Below are 23,346 nucleotides of genomic sequence, written 5' to 3'. Positions count from 1 at the left end.
TGAGTGCAAACGCGATTTTTAGAAGAGAAAAATAAGAAGAAGATTTAGGTTAAGCTTGGGCATTCTACACCAACCGCCAAACGCACACACTCTCTCTCTCTGAAGAACTCTTGGAAGAAGATTGAAGATTCAAGCTTCAATTCCTCCGCCAATTGTAATTCGTATCATGATTTCCATTGTTTTTCCTAGTTTCTATTTATTTTCTACATGAACATGAGTAGCTAAACTTTTCATGTAGAATTCTGTGTGAAGATACATTGATTCATAGTTTTAATCCAATTGACTTTGTTTTTATCTTGCTCTTGCAATTGTTTGAATTATTCTTTTGTTTTTTCCTATCAATTGCGTGATCACCAATTGGGAGTGTTAGGGTTTCTTAGAGTAATCGTGAAATGAAATAATTAATCTTGAAAAAAGGATAATTCACACCTTAATTCAATAGAACTCGGGAGAGTTGAGATTCTGAGTGTGATCTTTAATCTAATCAACCTGTTAGGAGTTAGATCTAAGACTTAGAAGGGGACTTCAATTATTACACTTAATCTACGGATTTCTCACCTCGAGAGGGGATTTAATCTACAATTGTGATTGATTCAACAATTCTGGAGACTTTAAATGGTAAATCTATTTTAATTGGGTTAGACTATGAGTTGTGCATCGGATCCTTGAATTCTGCATCTTTCTCTATCATCTTTCACAACTTGCTTAGTTGCTCTCTTGTTTAAGTGTTTATTTTAATCTCCGAATTTATATACTTTTCGTAGTTGTTAGTTTCAAAACCTAAAATTCTTGATCGTCTGGATAGTAGTTGAAATTTGTTCGTGGTACTTAGGTTTACACTTAATTGTCTCTGTGGGATACGATATACTCTTGTTTGTTATTTGCTATGATAACCCCATACACTTGCGGATACTATTTGGGTAAAATAAAGTTGAGTCACAACACTTTAGCATAATCCTTGGATAAATTACATGGTTCCAATCACAAAGATCCTATCAAAAAAATTCCAAGACTTCACACCAAAAAGTTAGAAAGAAGAGACCCGGATTTCATTTCCCCGAGACAAATGGTTGACAATCCGAACGGCAGTAGAGGTTGGTCAGACTTTTAAAACAAAAGAAAATAGGAGCTCACGCTACAAAAAAAAAACTCATTAAGAACGTTGTTTAATGCAATAATGCTACAAAAAAAAAACTCGTTAAGGATGCTTATTTATGTTTCTAAATATATCAATAACGCTTCAAAAAGTGTCCTTAATGTTGGTATCCCAACTAAAATTACACGACACAAATGGAAGCGTCCTAAAAAGCAAAAGATAAAATTAATTTGTCCTTAATATAAGAACGTTTTCTTTTACGTTCTAAATTGTTGTTTTCTTTTACGTTCTAAATTGTTGTTATTTTTAAAAATTTCCAACGCAAATGTGTGTCTCAATATTTATTTTCTTAAAAGTAAGTTTTTTGTGGTGTCATGTCCATAAATGATCTAAAAAAAGCCATCACTTCAGTTGCTAAGGTTTTGGCATTGATTCGCGGTTGAAAGTTAGTATGGTGACATTTTGTGTTGTGTTTTTATTTTGATTCTTGTAAAGTATTCGGATCTTTGTTTTGCTTTGTTTGTTGGTTTCTTGCACATTTTTTAGTGGCTGATGTGATCAGTGATGGATCTAGGAGTGGATCGGCTTGATATCGAATAAAATGATAAATATACTCCCTTCATGTAAGTTTTAGAAAATGTAATAGAAAGTGGGTGAGAAAATATTAGTTAAAAGTGGATTCTATTTTTATATATTTATAATAAAATGCGAATAGAATAAAGTTAGTTAAATGATTGCTTAACGAGGACTACTATGTTTAGCCATAATATGATAATTATGATTAGTACAATTTGTTATAAACAGGTTTTACTTATATGCATAAAAAAATAAAGACCATTGAAACTATTTTTGCAAAAGTTATTGACTTTTCTATACTTTAATTTTTAAATTCAAAAACTTCAATTATACTTTCTCTATTCCAATAATATTTATGTCATACGCATGATCATACACACATATATTTCTATATATATAGTGGGATTATTCTAGAAATCAATCTTACATTATAAATTAGGAGTTATTCTAGAAATAAAAATGACGAAATAATTATTTAGGGATTATTCTAGAAATCACTCATAGATCATAAACTATGAGTTATTCTAGAAAAGAAATACTTCTTCCGTCCCTAAAGAATATGCATTTTGGGTTCGCCACGAATTTTAATATAAATTGGTAAAGTAAGAGAGAAGTAAAGAGAAAAATAATTAAAATATTATTAGTGGAGAATAGATCCATCTCAGAAAAAAGAATTTTTAAAATTAAAAAATGCAAATTCTTGAAAGACAGAGGGAGCAATTATTATTTTTAATTCCTTCCCGTCCGTCATAAATGTACCGCCAAAGATAAAACAACTTAATACTAATAAATAGAGTGAGCTGCACATTCAATGGCAAGTAGCAAATTCAGGAAGCAGGCTTGATGTGTATTTATATCAAAAGAATGCTTAAACGTTGAATTAGTCATAAGCTACAAAATAATTGAACAAACAACATTATTACCAACTATTAGCAAACAATTGATTGTCATAAATATTCCAATGAACCCAAAAGAATCACTAAGGCCTCCCTGTACCAAGTGAAGAACACAACACGTCTAGTTACACATTTAATTTATGATTCCGAACCATTTCTTACAGATTCAAGAACTTGAACAACCTCAGCCATGCTTGGTCTCCTCGACGGCGTTTCAGAAGTACAAATCAACCCCAGCTTCATCACCTGGATGAGCTCGTTTTCCACAAACCCTCTCAAGCTTCTGTCGAAACAGTCTGAGGCGTTACCATGCTCGATCAGACCCCTAACATATTCACACAGAATCATCACTTCATTCGCTGATGGGCTCCCTACTGGCTTCCTTCCGGTTACTAGCTCCAAAAGGATGACCCCGAAGCTATAAACGTCGCATTTATCACTAATTCTTGAACTCTCAGCAAGCTCTGGAGCAATGTACCCAACTGCATTGTGAATTTTTTGGTGGCCATAGCTGTCAAGTAGAGGAAGCAGCTTCCCCAACCCGAAATCAGACAGCTTTGCTGTGTAGCTGTCATCGAGGAGTATGTTAGTGGACTTGACGTTGAGGTGTAGAACTGGAGGCTTGCAGTCGTGGTGAAGGTAGGCTAGAGCCCTGGCAGTCCCGACTGCTATGTTGAACCTTCTAGACCAATTCAATTCCGGATTACCAGAGCCAGTGCTTGTGCCAGGATAGCCAAGACCATGGAGATTATCATACAGATTTCCTCTTGATACGAATTCCGACAGAATTAGTTGCATGCTAGACAACCAATAGTAACCCTGGACAGCAGCCAGATTGGCCTGATGAAGGTTTCCAAGGCGGCTTATTTCCTGCTCGAACTCATCCTGGCTCCTGATCCTCCCCAGTGTCTCGAGTTTCTTCACTGCTATGGCAATCCCACCTTCGAAGGTACTCTTGTAGACGGTTCCAATTGAGCCTCCACCTACTAAACATTCTTTGTCTAGCAAAGCCTTGGTTCCGATTTCCCAATCCTCGTACTTTGAGGGTAAGCTTTTGCTGAAGAGGACCAGTTTTCCAATGATGACATTTGATTCTGTTGAAGAAGCAAGTGGAGTGCTTTCTACAATCATGGTCTCGTCTTCAGTTCTCCTCCTACGACGAGCCCTCATGTTAATCACTGTGATGATGAGGACACCAGCAACAATCAAGGCAGCAGCCACTATGGCGACAATTGCAGAAGCGCTCAGCCTTGGCTTCCTTGCAGACGGATTGGAAGCACTGCCTGAGCAGGAGTTCTCTAAAGGAGCACCACACAGACCTGCATTGTGGAAAAACGCATAGTATCCAAACTGCTTGATGCTTTCGATTGGAGGGATAGCACCAGAAAGGTTGTTATAAGAGAGGTTGAAATGAGATAGATTGTTGATATTTCCAAGTGCAGAAGGAATCGGACCAGAGAGTAAGTTCTCGGATAAATCCAAATAATAGAGGTTAGAAAAATTTCCAATGGTCATTGGTATGCTTCCATTGAGCTCGTTGTGATGGAGGTCGAGAATTACAAGATGCGTCATGTTATCAAGGTTTTGTGGAATCTCTCCCACTAAAGAGTTCCCTGAGACGTTCCTGCAAGTATGTTTAAGACACCAATCAGATAAATGGAATAGCAAAAACAGATTGCAGCCATGATCAATCATTTAATAACTTATTCAATATTCACATTGGCACAATGAAAATGAGAGGAGTGGACTTACAGTTCGAGAAGAAACCGGCATTGAGTGATCTCGTTAGGAATTTCACCATGAAGTCTGAGATTGTCTAAATCAAGAACTTCAAGCCATTCTATACTACCGATCTCTGCAGGAACCATCCCATCTATCGAGTTACTTGACAACCGAAGCAGCACCAGATTTCTCAATCCAGATATTCCATCTGGTATACTTCCATTAAGTCTATTAAAACCCAAATCTAAATATTTAAGGCCACTGCACTTAGTGATGCTTGATGGAACCTCTCCATACAAAGCATTCCCAGAAACATCAAACACTTCCAATTTTGTGCAAGAAACCATTTCTGGGATCTCCCCTTCAAACATATTCCATGAAGCATTGAAATACGTTAGATTTTCCAATCCAATAACCCCAAATGGGGCTGCCCCAGAAAACATATTGCTACCAAGATCCAAAAGACTCAAGCTTCTACATTGTGAAAGTTGTTGCTCAACACTCCCTGATAGCATATTACTCATCACAGACAAGTACATCATCCCTGGAGGGCTGCAAATTTGTGACGGCAACGCCCCACTGAGACCATTGAAAGACACATCAATCCCTTCTAGATCCAAACAGTTACCAACTGAAGCAGGGAGTGGCCCTGATAGATTGTTATGAGCCAAGGAAACAAATCTAGTCTTGTAACAGTTCCTGAACAATGCTGAAGGAATCTCACCACTATACCCATTTCTAGACAAATCAAGAAACCTAATGTTTGGCAAATCTCCAAGAAACTCTGGGATTGGTCCTGAAAGAGCATTGGAGCTCAAGTTTATCTTCCACAAAGTACTGATCTCTCCATATTCCGAAGGGATATTACCAGTTAACTTATTACCAAACAAGGTTATAATCCTAAGTGATTTCAATCCTGATAAAGAAGGTGACAAAACTCCAGAAAGATTAGTGTTCCAAAGCACAATTTTTGCCACATTTCCATCAGAATTACAGAACACCCCTTGATAATCTTGGCAAGGGCTACTACTAGGAATCCAAGAACTCAAACTATCAAAAGGGTCGCTAGAAATGTTGCCCCTAAATTGAAGCAAAATCTCCTTCTCCGTAATGGGAGACACTAAAACTACCACAAATTGAAGCAGACAAAATGCATACAGGAACACAATGCAGTGGAGTGTTGTACCTCGCATTCTCATGTTCCCATCATAACCCCAGCATTATAGTTCCAGATTCTGTGCCTCCTCTGCTCATACACCAATGCCCCTTACACAAAATCCCATCTTTCTCTCTTCCAAAATTCAACATTTTGCTGCAAATGTGAAGGGGGTGGATGCAAATTTTTTGTCTTTTATGGTATTGTTTGGGGGAATCTTCTCCACTGAATAGAAAAGTGGGATCTCTGCTCTGGGCAGATTGTGTGTGTGGGTTAGTGTCAAAATATTTAATTTTATACAATTTCAAGAAAGTTGAAGGAGAGATGGGGAGCTGGCATGGAGAGTTGGTTTGTGAATGGGAAAACTGCCAAGCCTGGCTGGAAAGAGACGCATTTGGGTAATTTATTAAGACCTTTCTCTCTCCGCTAGCGTAGAAAAGTGAAAACTGAGAGGTATACCTCCACGTGGTATAAGATGTAATAAGACTACAGCCTCCATCTCCATCTTCTTAAATTAAATTAGCATTCACAAACAAGGGATGAAGCCATTCTGTCTGACAGCTCTAATGTTTGACTATTACTGAGCTTTAACTTGTAAGGTCCGTTTCAGTACAGTGGAGAAGCATTTATTCTCTGCAACAACCAAGCCACCACCATCAATCTACATTGAAAATTTTAATGTGATTGGTGTCCATTAAAACAACTTTGTACTAGAATAATAAATGGAAAAAATGTTGAAATCCATATTTATTGTGAATGGAAAAAGCAAAAAGGAGTAATACTCCTTAATTATGTATTAAGAAGAATATTAGCCAGTTGAAGAATTACTAATCAATTAACCAATTTAAACGTTGTCAGCTGGAAACTAAATAAAATGAATCAATGTCAAAAGTTTAATTAGACTAGATATTCATAATAATTCGAATGATGATCAGAAGTAATTTAACATCATAATTAGCAGAGAGCTTATGAATTCAATCAAAGAAAATGTGAATGTTATCATATTACTATTATTTTAATTATAAGTATCAGTTTTGCCCATTGCAGCGAACTCGATTTCTAATAACCACTTGATTACATTGAAAGGCTCATGCAATTAATAAGATACTATGATTATGTCGATTGCTATATGTTTATGCTTGTATTAATATTACTCTGTCTATATAGCTATACTAGTTTTTAAGAAATAGGTGAAATAAGAGAAATAAAAAAAAATACTACTATTATGGAGTAATATTTTTAGTGGAAAATAGAGAGAAAAAGTATTAATCGTAAATAGTGCTAATAGATTAATTTTGATGGGTATTTAAAAATAGAAAAATATGAATATCTTGACAGAAGTACTAACTCATTTTAAAATTCACAAACCCACACACACGTTTTAGTATAAATAGTTATTTTGGTCATTTTGAGTTGTCTGTGATTTAAATAATTATTTTCTTTCTCATTTTTCGCATGCGAACCTCATATTTTATTAACTTTTTACATTTGAAATTTATTTTAAAATTTATACTAAAATGAGTCTCGCATTCTATTTACATTCTCCATTTAATATTCTTGACAAAACTAAATAATTTTTTGGAACTCATGCCATATGGATGGACTACTAATTTTTAAACAAAAGCAAACAAACAAACTTCACGAAGCTTTGTCAATAGTATCATGGGCCAAAATTAATATTGAGCATTTGTACTGTGGATTGAAGCCCATGAAATCAGATATAACGATATACTACCTATTTTATATATGATTATAAATTAAATTATTCTTCATGTGCGCCCTATTTTGATCTGACACAAATTTAAAAACATATTAAAGAAAGTAGGTTAAAATAGTTAATGAAACGTAAATTCAATTTTTATATTTTAATATTAATAAAATATAAATAAAAAGAATTATTAGAATGTAGTCCACTATCAAAACACAATAAAAATAAATTAAGATAATTAACGAAGGACATATCAAAATGAAAAACGGATGGGGAGTATAGTCAATATAGTCAATCAACCACAGATGCACCAGGAGGCAAAGGTACAAGAATCCAAGTAAAATTAATTTTTAGAGAATGCATCTCCTCCAACATTGCCTTTTGTCACTGACTCCAGAACTTAGACTTAGTAGCCTGCTTATAGGTTTGGGGCTCATCACCATCAGGTTCATACACATTGAAAGCCAAATTTATAAGAGCAACTAAGCCAACAAGCCATCAAACCTAGAAGGTCTATTGACATTGACCCTTCAAGTTCTATCAATGGATAACACATAATCCTGCAAGTTAGTATTATCAATAGCATTTTGAATGCCACTATGGCTATGTATCACATTCTGGGCAGGAACAGGAGGAGAATATCTAACAGGACTATCATTCAAATTAGGCACATTGTCAGCAACATTTTGGGTAGGATTATCATGCATCACATTTGGATTTCCTTCATCAGGTGTTCATTAGGTGTATAGACTGGATAAGTGTTCCAAAATGGTTGTTCCACCTCACTTGGAGCATCACTGGGATGCTCCACTCCAGTGAGTGTATCTGTGGACTCCACCTCATTGAGGGGCTCATTGTCCACATCTATAGGATCTGGGCTATTTGTCAATCTTAAGCAGGGGAATTCATCTTCATTGAAGACTACATCCCTACTTATTATGACCTTGAACCCAGGTTCATCCCTTAGCCAGACTCTATACCCTTTGACACCCTCAGGGTAACCTAGAAAAACACCTTTCCTAGATCTAGGCTCAATTTATCAGACTTATTATGCACAAAAGCAGTACAGCCAAAAACCCTTAGGTGAGAAAAGTTAAGAGGCTTTCCATATAACACATATCCAGGACACTGACCAACCGGAGGCACAGAAGGAGACCTATTTACCAAATAAGTAGCATTTAATAAAGCCTCACCCCAAAACTTTTTTGACAAACCAGACTTAGAAAGCATGCATCTCACTTTTTCAAGTAAAGTTCTGTTCATTCTCTCAGCAGCCCCATTTTGCTGTGGGGTATAAGACACAGTTTTATGTCTTTTGATTCCAAAACTATCACATAAATCATCCATCTGATTATTGCAAAACTCCAGGCCATTATCAGTTCTAATAGCCTTAATCTTCTTACCAGTTTGAGTCTCAATCCAGGTTTTCCAAGTTTTAAGTTTTTCAAAAACATCAGACTTATGTCTCATCAAAAAACACCAAACTTTTCTTGAAAAATCATCAATCACAGACAAGAAGTAAACACATTGATAAGGCTAATTTCATGCATTGGTTATGTAGTGAAAAACATCACATTTCTGCTGGATCTAACAAGTTTTGTTAAGCCAGGTGTGTGTGTAGCGCTAGATCCAGGAGATGCTGGAGGAGGATATCTAGCGAGGAGCAGGAACGGAATCACGAGGAAAAGCTAGAGGAAGGAAGCCAAAAGCTGAGGGCAATCAAGTCAATCAATACCTCGCTGGGCCCCACCTCGAAGCTTATAAATAAAGGAGTGCGCAACAAGAATGGCAGATCGGTTACACTCCACACACAGTCACGCTCTTAGCACACACACTAGGGATATGGGAAATTGGGGGAGGTTTTCGTTTTCGTGAATTACGTATCAGTGCACCACCGTCCCTTGAGGGCGAAGAAACAATTGTTCTCTTAATTTCTGTTTACTACTCTGTTCCGTCTCGAACTTCACGTTTGGAAGTCGAGCTTGTTGTTTTGTTGCTGAATCAGTTTATCCGTTCTGTTTACGTTTGATTTGCCTTGATGAAGTTGGATTTCGTGTTGATTATTATGACGCTTGCTATTTTGGTTTGTTTATTTGAGATGTTCTCTTGAATTTGTTGCTGAATATTTTAGGAGATTCGAGAATCGTGGTATTGAAGTTGTGTTCGGTTGGATTTTTGTTCGGATGCTTGGATCCGGAGTGGATTTAGCATCCGAAGTGTGGATCTGAACAGGGGAGGTGAAATTTGTGCATGAGATTATGGGGATTTTGTTCTGCTTGGTTTGCTTCGTCTAGTAGTGTGATTTCCGTCGTTGTTTCGTTTACCGTTAAAATTATGTTTCCAATCTACATCTGAGTTTGTTTTTCTCGATCTCTGCATTTATTTGTGTTCGTTGAAGAAGATGAAGTCATTTTCAGTTGATGCTTTAGTTAGTTAGGCTGCAGATTCGATTCTGTCCGTACTTACCTTTTTCAGAGTTTGGTCCCCACTTGTTTTAATCTCCTTGGTCTAGAGATGTTCGTAGAAGTCCCAGATCTAGTAGTTGATTTGATTTAGTTCTTATACATAATTCATTTTTTTGCCTAGATCTAGCAGTTAGCATAGCATACTTTATTTCCAAATTCACTTAGTTAAATTCCTCAACCCAAAATATGCGTGGCAGCAGCCAACCCAAAAATAGCTTCCAATTCTCTACGCATGTATTTTACGAGTCCATCTCTGTGGGATCGATCCCTACTTCCCTGTGCTAGTTTAGTATCTGTGGTTGAGGGTTTTGAAGGATTGTTTGCGTACCAACGACCAGACTTCCAGTCTTGTGAGTCTCTAGACCTTGTGATCTAGTTGATTTACTGGATCTAGGAAGTGTGTAATTAGAAATTGATAGGATACAGCAAGCAAGAAAATCAACTCTTCACACATCCAGAGTGAGAAGACACAGAAGCAGGACCCCAGACATCCATATGCAAGTATTCCAAAATACATTTACTCACATTAGCAGGAGCAGGAGTACCAGGGAAAGAAACTCTATGTTGTTTACCCAGCACACAAGAATCACAGAAAGGCAACTCACTTTGAACATCATTATCAGAAAGGATGGCATGCTTTTTTAGAATACTCAAGCCTTTAGCGCTCATGTGACCTAGCCTATTATGCCACAACATGGTTCTATCAGTTTTAACTACATTGACATAAGCTTTTTCACATGCAAGAGGCACAACAGTATAGACATACAAACCACACTTTTTCTTAGCTTTGTAAAGGCACATAGATCCTTTGCAAATTTTCATACAGCCTTCCCCTCATTTACCCCCCATACCCTCATTTTCAAGAGTAGTACAAGACATCAAGTTATAGCACAGGTCTGGAACATATCTAATATCCTTCAAGTTGAGCACATTACCATTTTCAAACTTCAAACACACAGTGCCAATACCAAGAATTTCACATTTCTTGTCATCAGCTATTGACACAAACGTTTTAGTTACAGGTTTCAGCTCAGAAAACACTTCCTTGAAAGGACTCACATGATAAGTACATCCAGAATCACATAACCAGTCATTAGTGGTAAAAGGACAGGCAGGAGAGGCATTCACAAATTGCAGATCATGCACCATGAACACAGAATCATTAACATTATCCATTTAATATTCTTGACAAAACTAAATAATTTTTTGGAACTCATGCCATATGGATGGACTACTAATTTTTAAACAAAAGCAAACAAACAAACTTCACGAAGCTTTGTCAATAGTATCATGGGCCAAAATTAATATTGAGCATTTGTACTGTGGATTGAAGCCCATGAAATCAGATATAACGATATACTACCTATTTTATAATATGATTATAAATTAAATTATTCTTCATGTGCGCCCTATTTTGATCTGACACAAATTTAAAAACATATTAAAGAAAGTAGGTTAAAATAGTTAATGAAACGTAAATTCAATTTTTATATTTTAATATTAATAAAATATAAATAAAAAGAATTATTAGAATGTAGTCCACTATCAAAACACAATAAAAATAAATTAAGATAATTAACGAAGGACATATCAAAATGAAAAACGGATGGGGAGTATAGTCAATATAGTACTCCCTCCGTTCCATAGTAATCGACACGGAGATTAAGAAAAATTATGTTAGGTAAATTAAGTAAATGGAGAATAAAGTGGAAAATAAAAAAGGTAGAAAGATGAAGAGAGAAAAAAGTAAGAGACAATAAAATAGGTGTGAAAAAATGTGTTGAGTTTTACTAAAAAGAGAAATTACTTTATTACTATGAAACGTATCAAAATGACAAAATGACTCTATTGCTATGGAACGAAGGGAGTATCAATGTAGGCAATAGTAGATTTCTTTTGTCATTTTAATATAGAGTTTAGACTGTTGACAATCTTCGTTAAAATTAAAATAAGGTTCACAACCATTATCATTATAGTAGTATATCTTAGTTATAGCAGTTTCGAAGTGGGTAGATGTGCATATGAGATTCATAACATAAAGTAAATTAAGTGATCCGTCTGATCAATAGAAGTCAAAATTGAATCCATATTTTTTTTATTTCAATAAATCAAGAAATTTACACTTTCCGTCCACTAATAGGAGTCTCGTTTTTCATTTTAGTCTGTCCGCAAATAGGAGTCTCAATTCACTTTTACCATAAATATTGATAGAATTCCACCTTTCACTGACTTATTCACCTCTTATTTTATTTAAAATTAATATATACAAATGAATTTCCTTTATTCATAATTGATTTCTTATTAGTAGGACAGTTGGCCTTCCAACTGCCACGTGTCCATATACAATTGCCACCGCATCGTAGCAAGTTACAACATCATCTAACCAATTGATTTAGCCATTTAGGCACCCTTTTGTCATCCCTTTAAACTTGATTTCTTTGATAATGAAACTAACCGAAGAAATATAATGTAGTTCAGAAGTTGGTTGAGAAATTAGTTGAATAAACGGTTAAATAGTTGAAATGTATCTTGCGTTTGCGAAAGCTATTATCTTTTGTACTTTGTAACAATATGTGGTACATATTTTGTGAGCTAAAGCAACTAAATGATTAATTTTCCTATTTTCGTTATCTCATGTTATCTCTCTAGTTCTAGTGAGGTGAGTACGTGAGTTCACGATTGCAGACAACAGACATTACTTCGATAAACTTGAGGGAATTTTGTTGGGGCTACTAAATTACGATTACAAAATAATACATCAAATTATAAAATATGTATATATAAACTTTTATTTTCAATTAGATTTAGTTTAAGAAGCAAATCGATCATAACCAAATTCTGAAAGAAAAAAAAGTCAATGAACCACAATTCCGGAAAAAAAATCTTCAAAGGAACCAAGAATATCATAACCAAAATTCCGAAAAAACCAAAAATCTTTGGCTGACTTCTGCTGACGAAGTGTAAAATTTGCAAGTAACAGACACACCTAAAAATGAGAAGAAAAAAAAAAGAAAAAAAAAAAGAAAAGAAAAGAAACTTGTAAGTTGTAACTGTACATAGTGAAATAAAATCAAAGTAAAAGGTGAAAATTTCATTTCATCTACCGAAACGGTCACTTGTTTCCTCATCATTCTAATTTCTAAACCAGCAAGTCAGCGCAACTATACACAGGAAAGCTTGCCACGTAATCTCCGATTTTCCCTCTGTTTCTCTTCTTCCATCACCGCAGAAATACATTCATTCGTTCATCTTTCTAGCTCAATTTATATTAACCCAAAAGATGAAAAAAGGTTCACAAACGGCTATATTTTGACTATTGTTGCGAAACCCTGAATGCCCCCCTCTCTCGGTGGGGCCCCCAAATTCTCATCTTTTTCATTGCTGAATAATTGGGATTCTATCCAATTGATCAAAATCACAACTGGTTTTTGATTCGGGTTTGTGATGACTTACAATAATGCCGGCCACGGCGATCTTAGGATGGATGTGGATTACGTGAAATTGGCGGTTGGCGTGGGCGCTGGGGCCCAGTGCCTGAATGAGGCCTCGCCTTCTTGCGGCGGACGAGGCCAATGGTGGTCGTGGCTGTGGTGGTGGGCGAAGCTTCTACTGGTGGCTTTGTTTATTGGGATTTTGCTCGCGGTTTTCTTGAAATGGATCGGACCCTTCGTCATGGAGAAGGTTAGGTTTCTCTTAATTTGGGTCTGTTTCTGTTTTGGGGATTTATGTGCAAAAGATTGCATACATTTGTTTCTTTCTCAATTATAAGTTAGGTCTATATTTTGCTGTGATTTCATTAAGCAATTGCAAGCATTTGTACCCAATTTAGGTATATGTGCTTGTGAGCTCTTTGTACCAATTTGGAACATAAACTTTGAAGATTCAGGTGCTTTTGTCTAAGAATTGCTCCTTCATTCTTTAATCATTGGAGAAGCTAACTTGTATGCAATTATTAAGTTTATTGGTGTTGGTATAATGTATGATGATTGGTTGTTGTTGAAAAAAACTGGATGTACTAGTGTGTATGTATTTGGTGTAATCCATCTTTCTCTTCTTTACTTTGACCCATTTCCTGTGCTAGTTAAAGTTGATGCATTGTAATGTACCATTGCATTTTAGGTTTCTTACATCTTAACTTACATTGTTCAATTCAAAGTTATGGGCTCATCTAAGATGTGATGATGGCTCTCTGTTTTTGCTTACAAGTTACTTTGGAATTCACAAGTAGAGGATGATGTTAAGCTGGGGAATGATCCTTCTATTGTATTCTCTCTCCGATAATTTTCTAATGTGCAATTCAAATTGCCATTACGCTTGTATTTTATGTGCCCAAAAGAGGCTTAGAGCTCAAGTGAGAAGTCTATTTGTAACTCAATTGTTTTCAAGTATTAGCATCTGCTTATCATTTCATTCTTAGTAGTTCCAGTTTTAACTTAGTGCCATGTATCAGTTAGAGCTGATGCATTTTAGTGTATCAATCTATTTGTTCAAATAAGCAATTCAAATTGCCATTATTCTTGTAATATCTGTGCCTAAGATAAAGTGGGAAATCTGGATATAACTAGACTGTTTTCACTGCCTTGCATCTATTTGTCATTTCATTCTTTTCTAGCTCCAATTTTAACTAAGTCTTATCTATACTTTTCCAGGAGATCATCCCGTTAATTAATTGGGAGAGAGAATCGTTCAGCAGAAAGCAGCTAGGATTTTTAATCTTTTGTTCTCTGGCAATATTCCCATCCATCCTTTTACCTTCTTCGCCGTCTATGTGGCTTGCTGGGATGACTTTCGGATATGGTTATGGATTTTTACTGGTTGTTGGAGGAGTCATATTTGGTGTCTCTCTTCCGTATTTCATTGGTTCACTTTTTTACCACAAAATCCAGGTATTGATGAATATTTATATCATTTGTCATTCTTTACTGTTTCATACTCATAAACACGTTACAAACTTAATCATCCTTTTCCTCACTTGTAGGTATGGCTAGAGCAATATCCTAAGCGAGCTTCTGTGATAAGATTGGCTGGCGAGGGAAGTCTGTTTAATCAGTTCAGAGCTGTAGCACTCATTAGGATTTCTCCTTTCCCTTACATCATATATAACTACTGTGCCGTAGCTACAGATGTGAAATTTGGTCCTTACTTCTCTGGGACACTTGTTGGGATGGTGCCAGAAATATTTCTTACACTTTACACGTTAGTTCTCTTCCTCCCTCCTCTCACTCGTTTCGTCTCTATCTTTCTCTCTGTTTATCTTCTGTGTGCTCTTAATAATATTTGGGATGTACCCTCTCGCTTGCAATGATGCATATTTTATTAGTATTTTATATTGGATTCTTCTTTTTTCCTTGTTTCATGTGTTGCTTGGATGCAAAAGTACACAGGCAATTTTCTTTTTGTGCTCTTATCAGTTGAGACTAATGTGTTATTACTTTAAATGCAGTGGAATTATAATACAAACTATAGCTGATGCTGCGGATGATCGGCAAACTATGTCAGGTCCTCAGATTCTGCTCAACATTGCTGGCTTTTCCATCACCGCGGCAGCGACAGTGCTAGTAACATTGTATGCGAAAAGGCGACTGAAGGAACTGCAGATGGAAGAGGTGCTAGTCTTGCAGTAACACCTCACATTACATGTGGCAAGATTATTGCTTTCTATTGCAATTATATACCACCCGTAGCATATAACGAACTGTTTCATCATCTGGTGAGTTTATAAGTTGGCTCCTCATTCTTTGAGACTCGTCTGCCTGGAGGGGGAAAGTGATTTAGTTGGGCACCGCAACTGATGATATCGATTCTTGCTTCCTTCCTTACCCTCCCCATCATGATCTGTATATATACATAGTCCTCGTTCTCGGCTTTTTAAGGGTTATGTTACAAGAAGCCATCCAAGCTATTATTACCTTGGCTTCACTTAATACTATAAGTCAGTATTGACACTTTGCCATAAGTTTAAATTCATTAAACGACTGTGTTCATGTAATTCCATGCCTTAATTTGTTGATTAGAAATGCTTGTAGTGAAAGAGTAGGCACATTCTGTGTTTTATTTTCTGAGAAGAGGATGTGATATATTGTGCAAGGTATCATCACCGTCGCTGAGAAATGAGAACCTCCAGCTAACGTAGGTGCTTACGGCCTCCGGCTGATAAACCTTGTAGAATTTGTTGCGAGGCCACTGATGCTGTCCAGCTTTTCTCTCTACCTTTGAAAGCTTAGAAAGCCTGACTTTAAAAAAAGAACCAAAAAAAAGGGAAAAATGATGATGGAATATTGGAATTAAATAAGGAAAAAAGAGAAATGGTCCCTTTGATTCCTCATTAAATAGGGGTGGATTTAGTTAGTTTTTCTTTCAGGTGTCTTTTGATGGTTTGAACCATATAATACTGTTCCTGACGTTTTGTGATATGTATAGTAAATAATTTAAGCGACCCGTTCGTTCGAATTGTTTTTTTTATTTACAATTTTTTTTGTGAGGATTGTGAATAATCGAAATGAAAATTATAATTAACTAGAACAAACAATTGCAGAATCGAATAGTTGACAAAGATAAGAGATGTGGAATCTAAATTATGACACTTTTTCTGGGCCATGGCCTAAGATAAAAAAAATTAAATATTAAATAAAATGAACTCCCTCTATTTCATGTTATTCACACTTTGTTATTTCATCCCGTCACAAACTACTTATACTAATTCTATTTTAAACAAGAATAACGAAATTACTACTCCATGTTATAGTTAATGAAGTGTTTCAATATTAAGAGATTTCTAGTTAAATTTATAAGACTAATTTAATTATATTAAAAATTCAATTCTAAATTTATGACGAATAAAAAAAAGCTCTGGTTTGAAAGAAGTATATTAATTTAATTATTATATTATACAAAGTTGCACTCCAACTCTTTCTCTATCATTTTTTCTGCAACTCAACTGAAACCCATGCAATAGAGACTCTCTCCGTTTGGCACGTATCTGATTGACTATACAAATTAAGGCAACACTATGATTTTATTATGTGCACTTACATAGTTACATGAGTAGGTGTAAGTTTATTTTCTAAATAGTACGTTTAATGTAAGTTGTAATTTAAATAAATGGCGATTTGACCCAAGTTAAATAAAAAAGAGAGAGACTTACATTATTGTGTATATTTGTATCCGAAAACCAAAATAATAGGAAATTAAAAGAGAGATACATAGTTAAACCGATTAAGCTCCAAAAGCCTTTCTTACTTGAGTAGTATAATCATCACGTTTTATTTGTTGCTTTTAAAGTGCAGCAATATATCCATTCTTCTAACAATCAATAACCCATCATTCTTTCTCAGTGCCTTTTTTGGATTCTTTCTCCAATATTTTTTCCAACTTCTCGTCCAATTCTTCCACCTATCCAACCGCAAAAGATATGGTGAGATTATGCACTAAAACAGAAGGACCATATTTTTGTGGATGGACAAAAAATGCAATAGTAAAATTTATAAAATCACAGCTTCTTAAAAATCATATTGACGGAGAGAGTACTTTTCGTCATTTCGTGAATCAAGGGTGTACTATAAAAACACTTTGAAGTGGTTTTCCTTATAAAGAAAGAAAATTGAAATTAACATCAACCCACGTGGCCACGTCTGGTGTTCCCCTCTACTTATTTGAGGAGATAATATTAATTAAAATAACCATTTCCAATGAATAAACATTTATTTTGAGTGATATAATAATTAACTAAATAGAATTCATTTAGCTACAAGAAGTTTAAATTAATCAATTTATTAGCTTGAATTATTATTATTATTATTATTATTATTATTATTATTATTATTATTCAATTTTTAATATGAAACCATATCAAATATTGAAGGGTGTGACAGGTGCGCGTCCCACAACCCCAACTACCATATTTATTGGTTATATACTATATTTATCATGATATTTCAATTATTGCCATTTGATGTAGTAATTGGCATTCCCATGGCATTGATAATTTGATATTTCAAAGAATAAAAGAAGGCACAAAAAAAGGAAATAAGAAATGCACCTTGTCCATCAACTCCTCAACCATTTGAGCGTCCTTGGCTGTTTCTTCAGCCAAATCCTCAACAAAGCTCACAACCTGCTTTAGCCCTCCCTCCGGCAGCGACTCCGCCAAGTCCTCCGCCGCTCTGTCCACTTCCTCCGCCACTTTACCTACCGCGTCAGCTATTTCCTCCACCGTCTCCGCCACCACCCCAACCTCCTCTGGAGATGTAACAAAAAAAGATTAACTACTCAATTAAACACTAGCTACAAGTAGTATAATTGATAATGTTTGACTAACATACTTGACACTGTTACAAGCCACTGGATCAGGAAAGGCACTCCCACCATCAATCCAGCTATCCCAGCAACCCTGCAGCCAAAGGATTCAAATAATATAATTTATCCAATCGATGGTGAAATAAATTTAATGAGCTGACCATGGATTGTCAGAGATGCCTTGGAAGGTGGGGAGAGAGAAAGAAGAGAGAAGATCTGCGCCGGCCGAAGAGGAAACAAGATCTGCAGCTGCTTCCGGCGTAGCAATATTCGTTACAATAAAATTCCTGCGCGATGATCGACTTAAGTATTAATTAATGATCAGCTAATTAAAAAAAATGAGGGTTAGAAACACAAGTACTTTTTGGAGATATTTTTGTTGGGGGATCTGTGGAGAAGCTGCAAATCGGTTTTGCTGCGAAGAAATGAACATTTTCCGCCATTTTTGAGAGAGGTATTGTTGCTAAGGCAGAGATCAACAGGGGAGAGGCAAGAGCGAGATGAAGTGGCCATACAATCTAAATAATTTAGTGGACTACTCTCTATAAATCATCTATATAGTGGGAACCATTGAATCGAGTCAAATTTATTTTATAAAGTGACTTATTTAATAAGATGTTAGTATTTAATATGAGTCAAATTTGTAATTCCATTTTGATGGAACATCTTTTTTAAGTTTATCAACTATCCTAGATGAGCAAATTAATTTGGTCCATAACATTTTATAATATTTTGAGGTCCATCAATTATAAGTTAATATGAATTCAACTATTTTTTAACTATTTTCAATATTTTCATGATCAAAATACCCTTAAGGCCACGAGAGCAATTAAATCTATTTATTCTCTCATTTTTATTAAAGTATAATTTGGAATAATTGATATACGAAAAAAGATATTCTCTCTAATTTTAATTTCAAAATAAAAATATCTTAATGATATTAATATTCTATTACTATTAATTATTTACGTTTAGTTTTACGTATGTGTAATATTTTAAATCATTGTATTATATTTAATATTAATAGTGATATAACTTAAGATATAAATATATGTAAACTTTATACTTATACAATATATGTAATAAGTAGTTCAATTTATTAGATGGAATATTAAGTTTTCAATATTAAAGCTATACGTTGAAGAATATGTTATTTTTAAGTGCAATACAAAATTGACAATTAAAAATAAATTAAAATTCATTAACATATACAAAATATTAAATAATTCAAAGAGCTCAGTTTTATTTTATCTACTCTTATGCAGTAATTGTAGTCTAAAAAAATTATTTGAAATTATCATAATCAATTTAATAAAAAAGACAATAGCATTCCTTCGTTGAATATATAATTAATTTAAATCTATAATTGTTTAATTAAATAAAAAATTAATAGTTGCTATCAATTGCTTAATATCACAATGTCGCGTCTTAATATTATCATTAGACTATTTACAATAACATCATGAAAACCCTCTTATCTATTCCCTTGACTATTCGTGAATATATTTTTTCTACTATATTAAATTTTTATTTCAATGTAGTATATGTTATATATTATGATTAACTTAAATTTTCAGTTTAAAAAAATTATGAGATTCATTAAAATAAAATATTTATGTAAATAGTTGAGAATGTAAAAGTATTAACTAGCACTAGAAAGTAATATCATAATACTTAAATAAGGTATGTATTGTATATATTAATAACAATAGTATAAGAAACTATTAAACGTAATACCAAATAAATTAGAAGAACGCAGAAAGTGGATGAATAAAGAAAGAAAAATAAATTACATGCTTTAATGAAAATGAGAGGGTAAATAGATCGAATTGCCCTTCATGGCCTTAAGGGTACTTTGGTCATGAAAATATTAGAAATAGCCAAAAAGTAATAAAATTGATATTAGCTTAGTTGAAGAACCTCAAAAGATATTATGAAATGTTACAGAAAAATTTGCTCATTTAGGATAATTGATGTACTTAAAAAAAAAAATGTTTCCCTCAACCATTTTTTCATGTTAGCTTTCTTTAGTACTGTAATTAATTTCTCCCGGATCATGATAGTTTTTAAACTATTTTTGAAACGTAAATAGTTTTATTTTGAAATACAAACTAACATGTACGTAAGCGTCGAAATTCAATAGATAATTACTTTATCATAACATATGAAATGTAGCTTTATCTATATATTTTCATTTATATATTTAATATGACCATATTAAATTGGTTTTTTACATTTTAAATTTATTCATCTCAACCACTCTTGTCAATGAAATATTATGTTTTGGTCGAGACAATTAATCTAAATACCATTTTACATAAATTTTCACTTAAAGAAATTCCGTACAAGTACAGTGTGAGAGAGGAAATTATAAATAAATGTATGATTAGTACTATGAAGTATTTAGATAAATACGAAAATGGTTTTGGGGTCAGATAAATACTGATACTACATGTGTCTTTGGGAAAATTAAATATGGCTACATAAAAGATTGATTTTTATGTTAAGTGTTTATGGATTGTTGTGGTGTATGGTGTTTTTCTTGAAGTAAAGAAAAATAGGAAAATATTCGGTGTTTGGTTTTTCTTTTTTACTATTTTTTAATTTTAATATGGGTTTTGAATCTCATTTTTAGCATTTTCCATGTTATTTTGGTAAAGGGCATAAAAACTAGTAGTAAAACTCAAAAACGTGGTTAATGGTATTGAAACTCAGGATTTGTCGAGAAAAGTAGTCTCCGCTTTCCGATAATTTGGCCCATTAATTCTTATCTTATTATATATATAGCCCATTAACTCTTGTCTTACATATCTCAAGTACTGAGCAAATACAGTTGAAATAATCTATGAGCACATCTTTTAAATTTTAAATTAAAACTATTTAATTAGGGCAACTTGAGATTTGACATTCTACCAAATTTATTCTGTATGAATCCTGTGTTGGTGATCTTGATTTTAGAGTAGACGGGATCTAACTCAATTTAAAATTAATTTTGCATCATTTAACTTAAATGGTTGCACTCATCCGGATTCAAGATATAAATATAAATTTAACCAAATAAACCCTACAAGTCAATTTTTATTAATTCGAAATGTCAACCACAGTAGCTAAGTATGGTGACGCATACATAGTTTCGTCATCTAGTAAGTTAAATTAATCCACTTTTTGCCGATACAGACCATTCCACGAAATTTCATTCCACTTTTTGCGTGGATTACATCCAAAACTGATGTGTTACAAATGATATACTAGTAATAAAATAAGCAATTAAATTTCTTGGAAATTTTACTAATAGTGCTTGGTGACTAATCAAACTGTAATCTATAAAATAGGGACATGAACTCCTTAACCAAAACATCAAGTTTTCTTTAATTTGCGTGTAGTGCAAGAACCTGGTTATGAAATTTGGGTGGCTTCTCATATTTCTGTTTTTCCTAATGTTCTTCATCTCACTGCATTTGTATGGCAACTTTAATGGATTTTCTTCTAGCCCAATTTTCGTATTTGCAGTGCTTAACATTATTATTTCCTTCACAATTATGAAATGTGAGAAGGAATCTGCGCAATATTTTTATGAGATTATGGCTTTTCATGGCTTGGTTTATGATCAAGAAGATGAGGAAACGATAGGTGAGCAAAGGAGCAATGTTGATAGTGATGATGGTGATTATGCAGAATCAGATACCTCTGTAGCAATAGAGGAGTCAGCTGATGACAACTACGACGATGAAAAAGGAGATGGTGATGAAAATCTAGAGAGCCGAATTGAAGAATTTATAGGTGAGACGATCAAAAGGTGGAGAAAGGAATTGCAGTTAGATGGAGAAATATAGTTAAATACAAGGAAAGAGTGATGAGTCAACCATTTGTCGCTCCACTCGAATCGTGATTAACGACCTCCCTCTCACTCTCTGGGTGTCTCTCACACATTATATTTTGTTTTGTCTCTCTATTTGAGAAACGCTCTTGCTTCTAACTAGAAATCTCTCTACGATCACCTCTTTCTCTTCCTACGTGAGTTTGAAGTGAATCTTCTAGTCGAGGTTACCCCTTGGCCCTTGGGTTTCCGGACGACTGTGAATGTTCAATCATAACCTCTGTCCGTGGATTGTGGTGACGGTGGTCATGCTGGTGTGTTGTAAGCTCTGTGTGGATTTTACTGGTGTTATTCATTGAGATTTTTGGTAAATGCTTGTATGGCTACTGATTAATCCATCCACTTTTATCTGTAAATACTGTTGTATTCTTGTTTAGATTTTAACTGAAAATTCTGTTTTAATTGGGTTTTTTTTTTATTCGGTATGTTGTTGTGAGATTGACCATCTCATTGTATATTAATCTTATAGAGGTCTTGACAAAGTAAAATCGAGTGAGTCTTTCTTTTAATGGGTATCGAGTATACTCAATCTCTTTTCCATTTTATATGGATAAAGTCTCATGTATTTTCCCATTCATCCAATGAAGTCGGCCATTACAATTTACAAGGACTCGATTAAGTGATTAACTAATAATTTAGAGGTACATGATTTGCATCATTCCATACACAAGGTAGTATTTTGTTTTCATGTATAAACATCAATCTGTTTTTTTTTCATTGCTTGCTAAAATCAGTTTATTGGGCCTGGATGCATATCATAATTCAGGGCCCATAATATATATGGGAGCTCTATTAATCTCTGGTCAATTGAATTGCATTGATACCAATATAATTTGAAATTAGACGTCCATTCGGCATAAAGCATAATTCAAATTTTATTCAATTCGGATGATTATACAATTTGGAAGGTGGGTTGGTGGTTCAATTTTTCCGAGATGCTACAACTAAAAACAAGATGTAAACATTAAAATAACATTAATATTAATGAAAGACTGTTCCGAAATATATTAAAATAATTTATGTGTGGATGCAACTCACCCTCATTAAATTAATTTTTTATCAGTAAATAATTCTGAAAAAGGATGCATCGTTCTTATCTAAAACTACTTTACTATATAATACTATATTTTATTTATTTATTTTGTTTTTGATGAGAAGTTGCATAAAATAAATTAATTGAGAGGACTAACTATTTTATTTATATAGGTGTCATCATACTTATGGAGTTGCATATGGGTTCCATACATATTCTGCCTTGGTCAATACGCGTGGTCCCCTACAAACCTTGCACATTTAAAATAATATATAATATAATTAGGAAAACTTGAAAACTACTGCTTTTGTAAGATGGAAATAATTTAATATAATTGGGAAAACTTGAAAACTACTGCTTTTATAAGATGGTACAACTTTGCTTAATTATGAGCTTTAAATAAAATTTAAAATTGTTGCTTGCATCTTACTGCTATTAATAAAGCAAAAGATTAAAAGTTAATATTATAATTGCACGCCAATTTAGATTTTTGCTTGGCTTGCTCCATTATTTGATGAGTTA

The 23,346-nt window shown here is 34.1% G+C and overlaps 3 protein-coding genes across 4 annotated transcripts; 1 reads left to right on the top strand and 2 right to left on the bottom strand.

Annotated features, from left to right (window-relative positions):
* Positions 1–2,498: 2,498 nt before the first annotated feature.
* Positions 2,499–5,917, bottom strand: LOC125210578 (Leucine-rich repeat protein kinase family protein). Its single transcript, XM_048110116.2, has 2 exons — positions 4,321–5,917; positions 2,499–4,192 (listed from the first exon to the last, which is right to left on the bottom strand). The coding sequence occupies exons 1-2, from the start codon at positions 5,487–5,489 to the stop codon at positions 2,707–2,709; spliced, it is 2,655 nt and encodes an 884-aa protein (XP_047966073.2). The 5' UTR covers positions 5,490–5,917; the 3' UTR covers positions 2,499–2,706.
* Positions 5,918–12,730: 6,813 nt separating this feature from the next.
* On the top strand, positions 12,731–15,591 carry LOC125211265 (SNARE associated Golgi protein family). Its single transcript, XM_048110991.2, has 4 exons — positions 12,731–13,300; positions 14,269–14,505; positions 14,598–14,815; positions 15,063–15,591. Exons 1-4 carry the CDS (start codon positions 13,064–13,066, stop codon positions 15,241–15,243), a joined length of 873 nt encoding a protein of 290 aa, XP_047966948.1. The 5' UTR covers positions 12,731–13,063; the 3' UTR covers positions 15,244–15,591.
* A 1,147-nt stretch (positions 15,592–16,738) lies between these two features.
* On the bottom strand, positions 16,739–18,458 carry LOC125216110 (uncharacterized). 2 transcript variants are annotated; one of them, XM_048117735.2, is made up of 5 exons: positions 18,276–18,458; positions 18,076–18,201; positions 17,941–18,008; positions 17,658–17,857; positions 16,739–17,011 (listed from the first exon to the last, which is right to left on the bottom strand). In XM_048117735.2, exons 1-5 carry the CDS (start codon positions 18,425–18,427, stop codon positions 16,940–16,942), a joined length of 618 nt encoding a protein of 205 aa, XP_047973692.1. In that variant the 5' UTR covers positions 18,428–18,458; the 3' UTR covers positions 16,739–16,939. The 2 variants fall into 2 exon arrangements, with proteins under 2 accessions (XP_047973692.1, XP_088923963.1); XM_089067837.1 differs by having other exon boundaries at positions 18,095–18,201; positions 18,276–18,457.
* Positions 18,459–23,346: the final 4,888 nt, after the last annotated feature.

The sequence above is a fragment of the Salvia hispanica genome, chromosome 3 (genome assembly GCF_029641045.1).
Source record: "Salvia hispanica isolate PSC_SH4W2 chromosome 3, Shi_PSC_v1, whole genome shotgun sequence".
Classification (NCBI taxonomy): Eukaryota; Viridiplantae; Streptophyta; class Magnoliopsida; order Lamiales; family Lamiaceae; genus Salvia; species Salvia hispanica.
The sequence above is the reverse complement of the archived record's forward strand: the minus strand, read 5'-3'. Positions and strand labels throughout refer to the sequence as shown.

What these genes read in the sequence shown, in the direction of transcription:
- LOC125210578 (XM_048110116.2), bottom strand. Translation starts at nt 5,489, where the DNA reads ATGAGAATGCGAGGTACAACACTCCACTGCATTGTGTTCCTGTATGCA. An exon ending in TGCCGGTTTCTTCTCGAACT is followed by an intron (nt 4,193 to 4,320) that starts GTAAGTCCACTC and finishes ACATACTTGCAG; the next exon opens with GAACGTCTCAGGGAACTCTT.
- LOC125211265 (XM_048110991.2), top strand. Translation starts at nt 13,064, where the DNA reads ATGACTTACAATAATGCCGGCCACGGCGATCTTAGGATGGATGTGGAT. An exon ending in GACCCTTCGTCATGGAGAAG is followed by an intron (nt 13,301 to 14,268) that starts GTTAGGTTTCTC and finishes ATACTTTTCCAG; the next exon opens with GAGATCATCCCGTTAATTAA. An exon ending in ATATTTCTTACACTTTACAC is followed by an intron (nt 14,816 to 15,062) that starts GTTAGTTCTCTT and finishes CTTTAAATGCAG; the next exon opens with TGGAATTATAATACAAACTA.
- LOC125216110 (XM_048117735.2), bottom strand. Translation starts at nt 18,427, where the DNA reads ATGGCCACTTCATCTCGCTCTTGCCTCTCCCCTGTTGATCTCTGCCTT. An exon ending in GGCATCTCTGACAATCCATG is followed by an intron (nt 18,009 to 18,075) that starts GTCAGCTCATTA and finishes CTTTGGCTGCAG; the next exon opens with GGTTGCTGGGATAGCTGGAT. An exon ending in TTGAGGAGTTGATGGACAAG is followed by an intron (nt 17,012 to 17,657) that starts GTGCATTTCTTA and finishes GCGGTTGGATAG; the next exon opens with GTGGAAGAATTGGACGAGAA.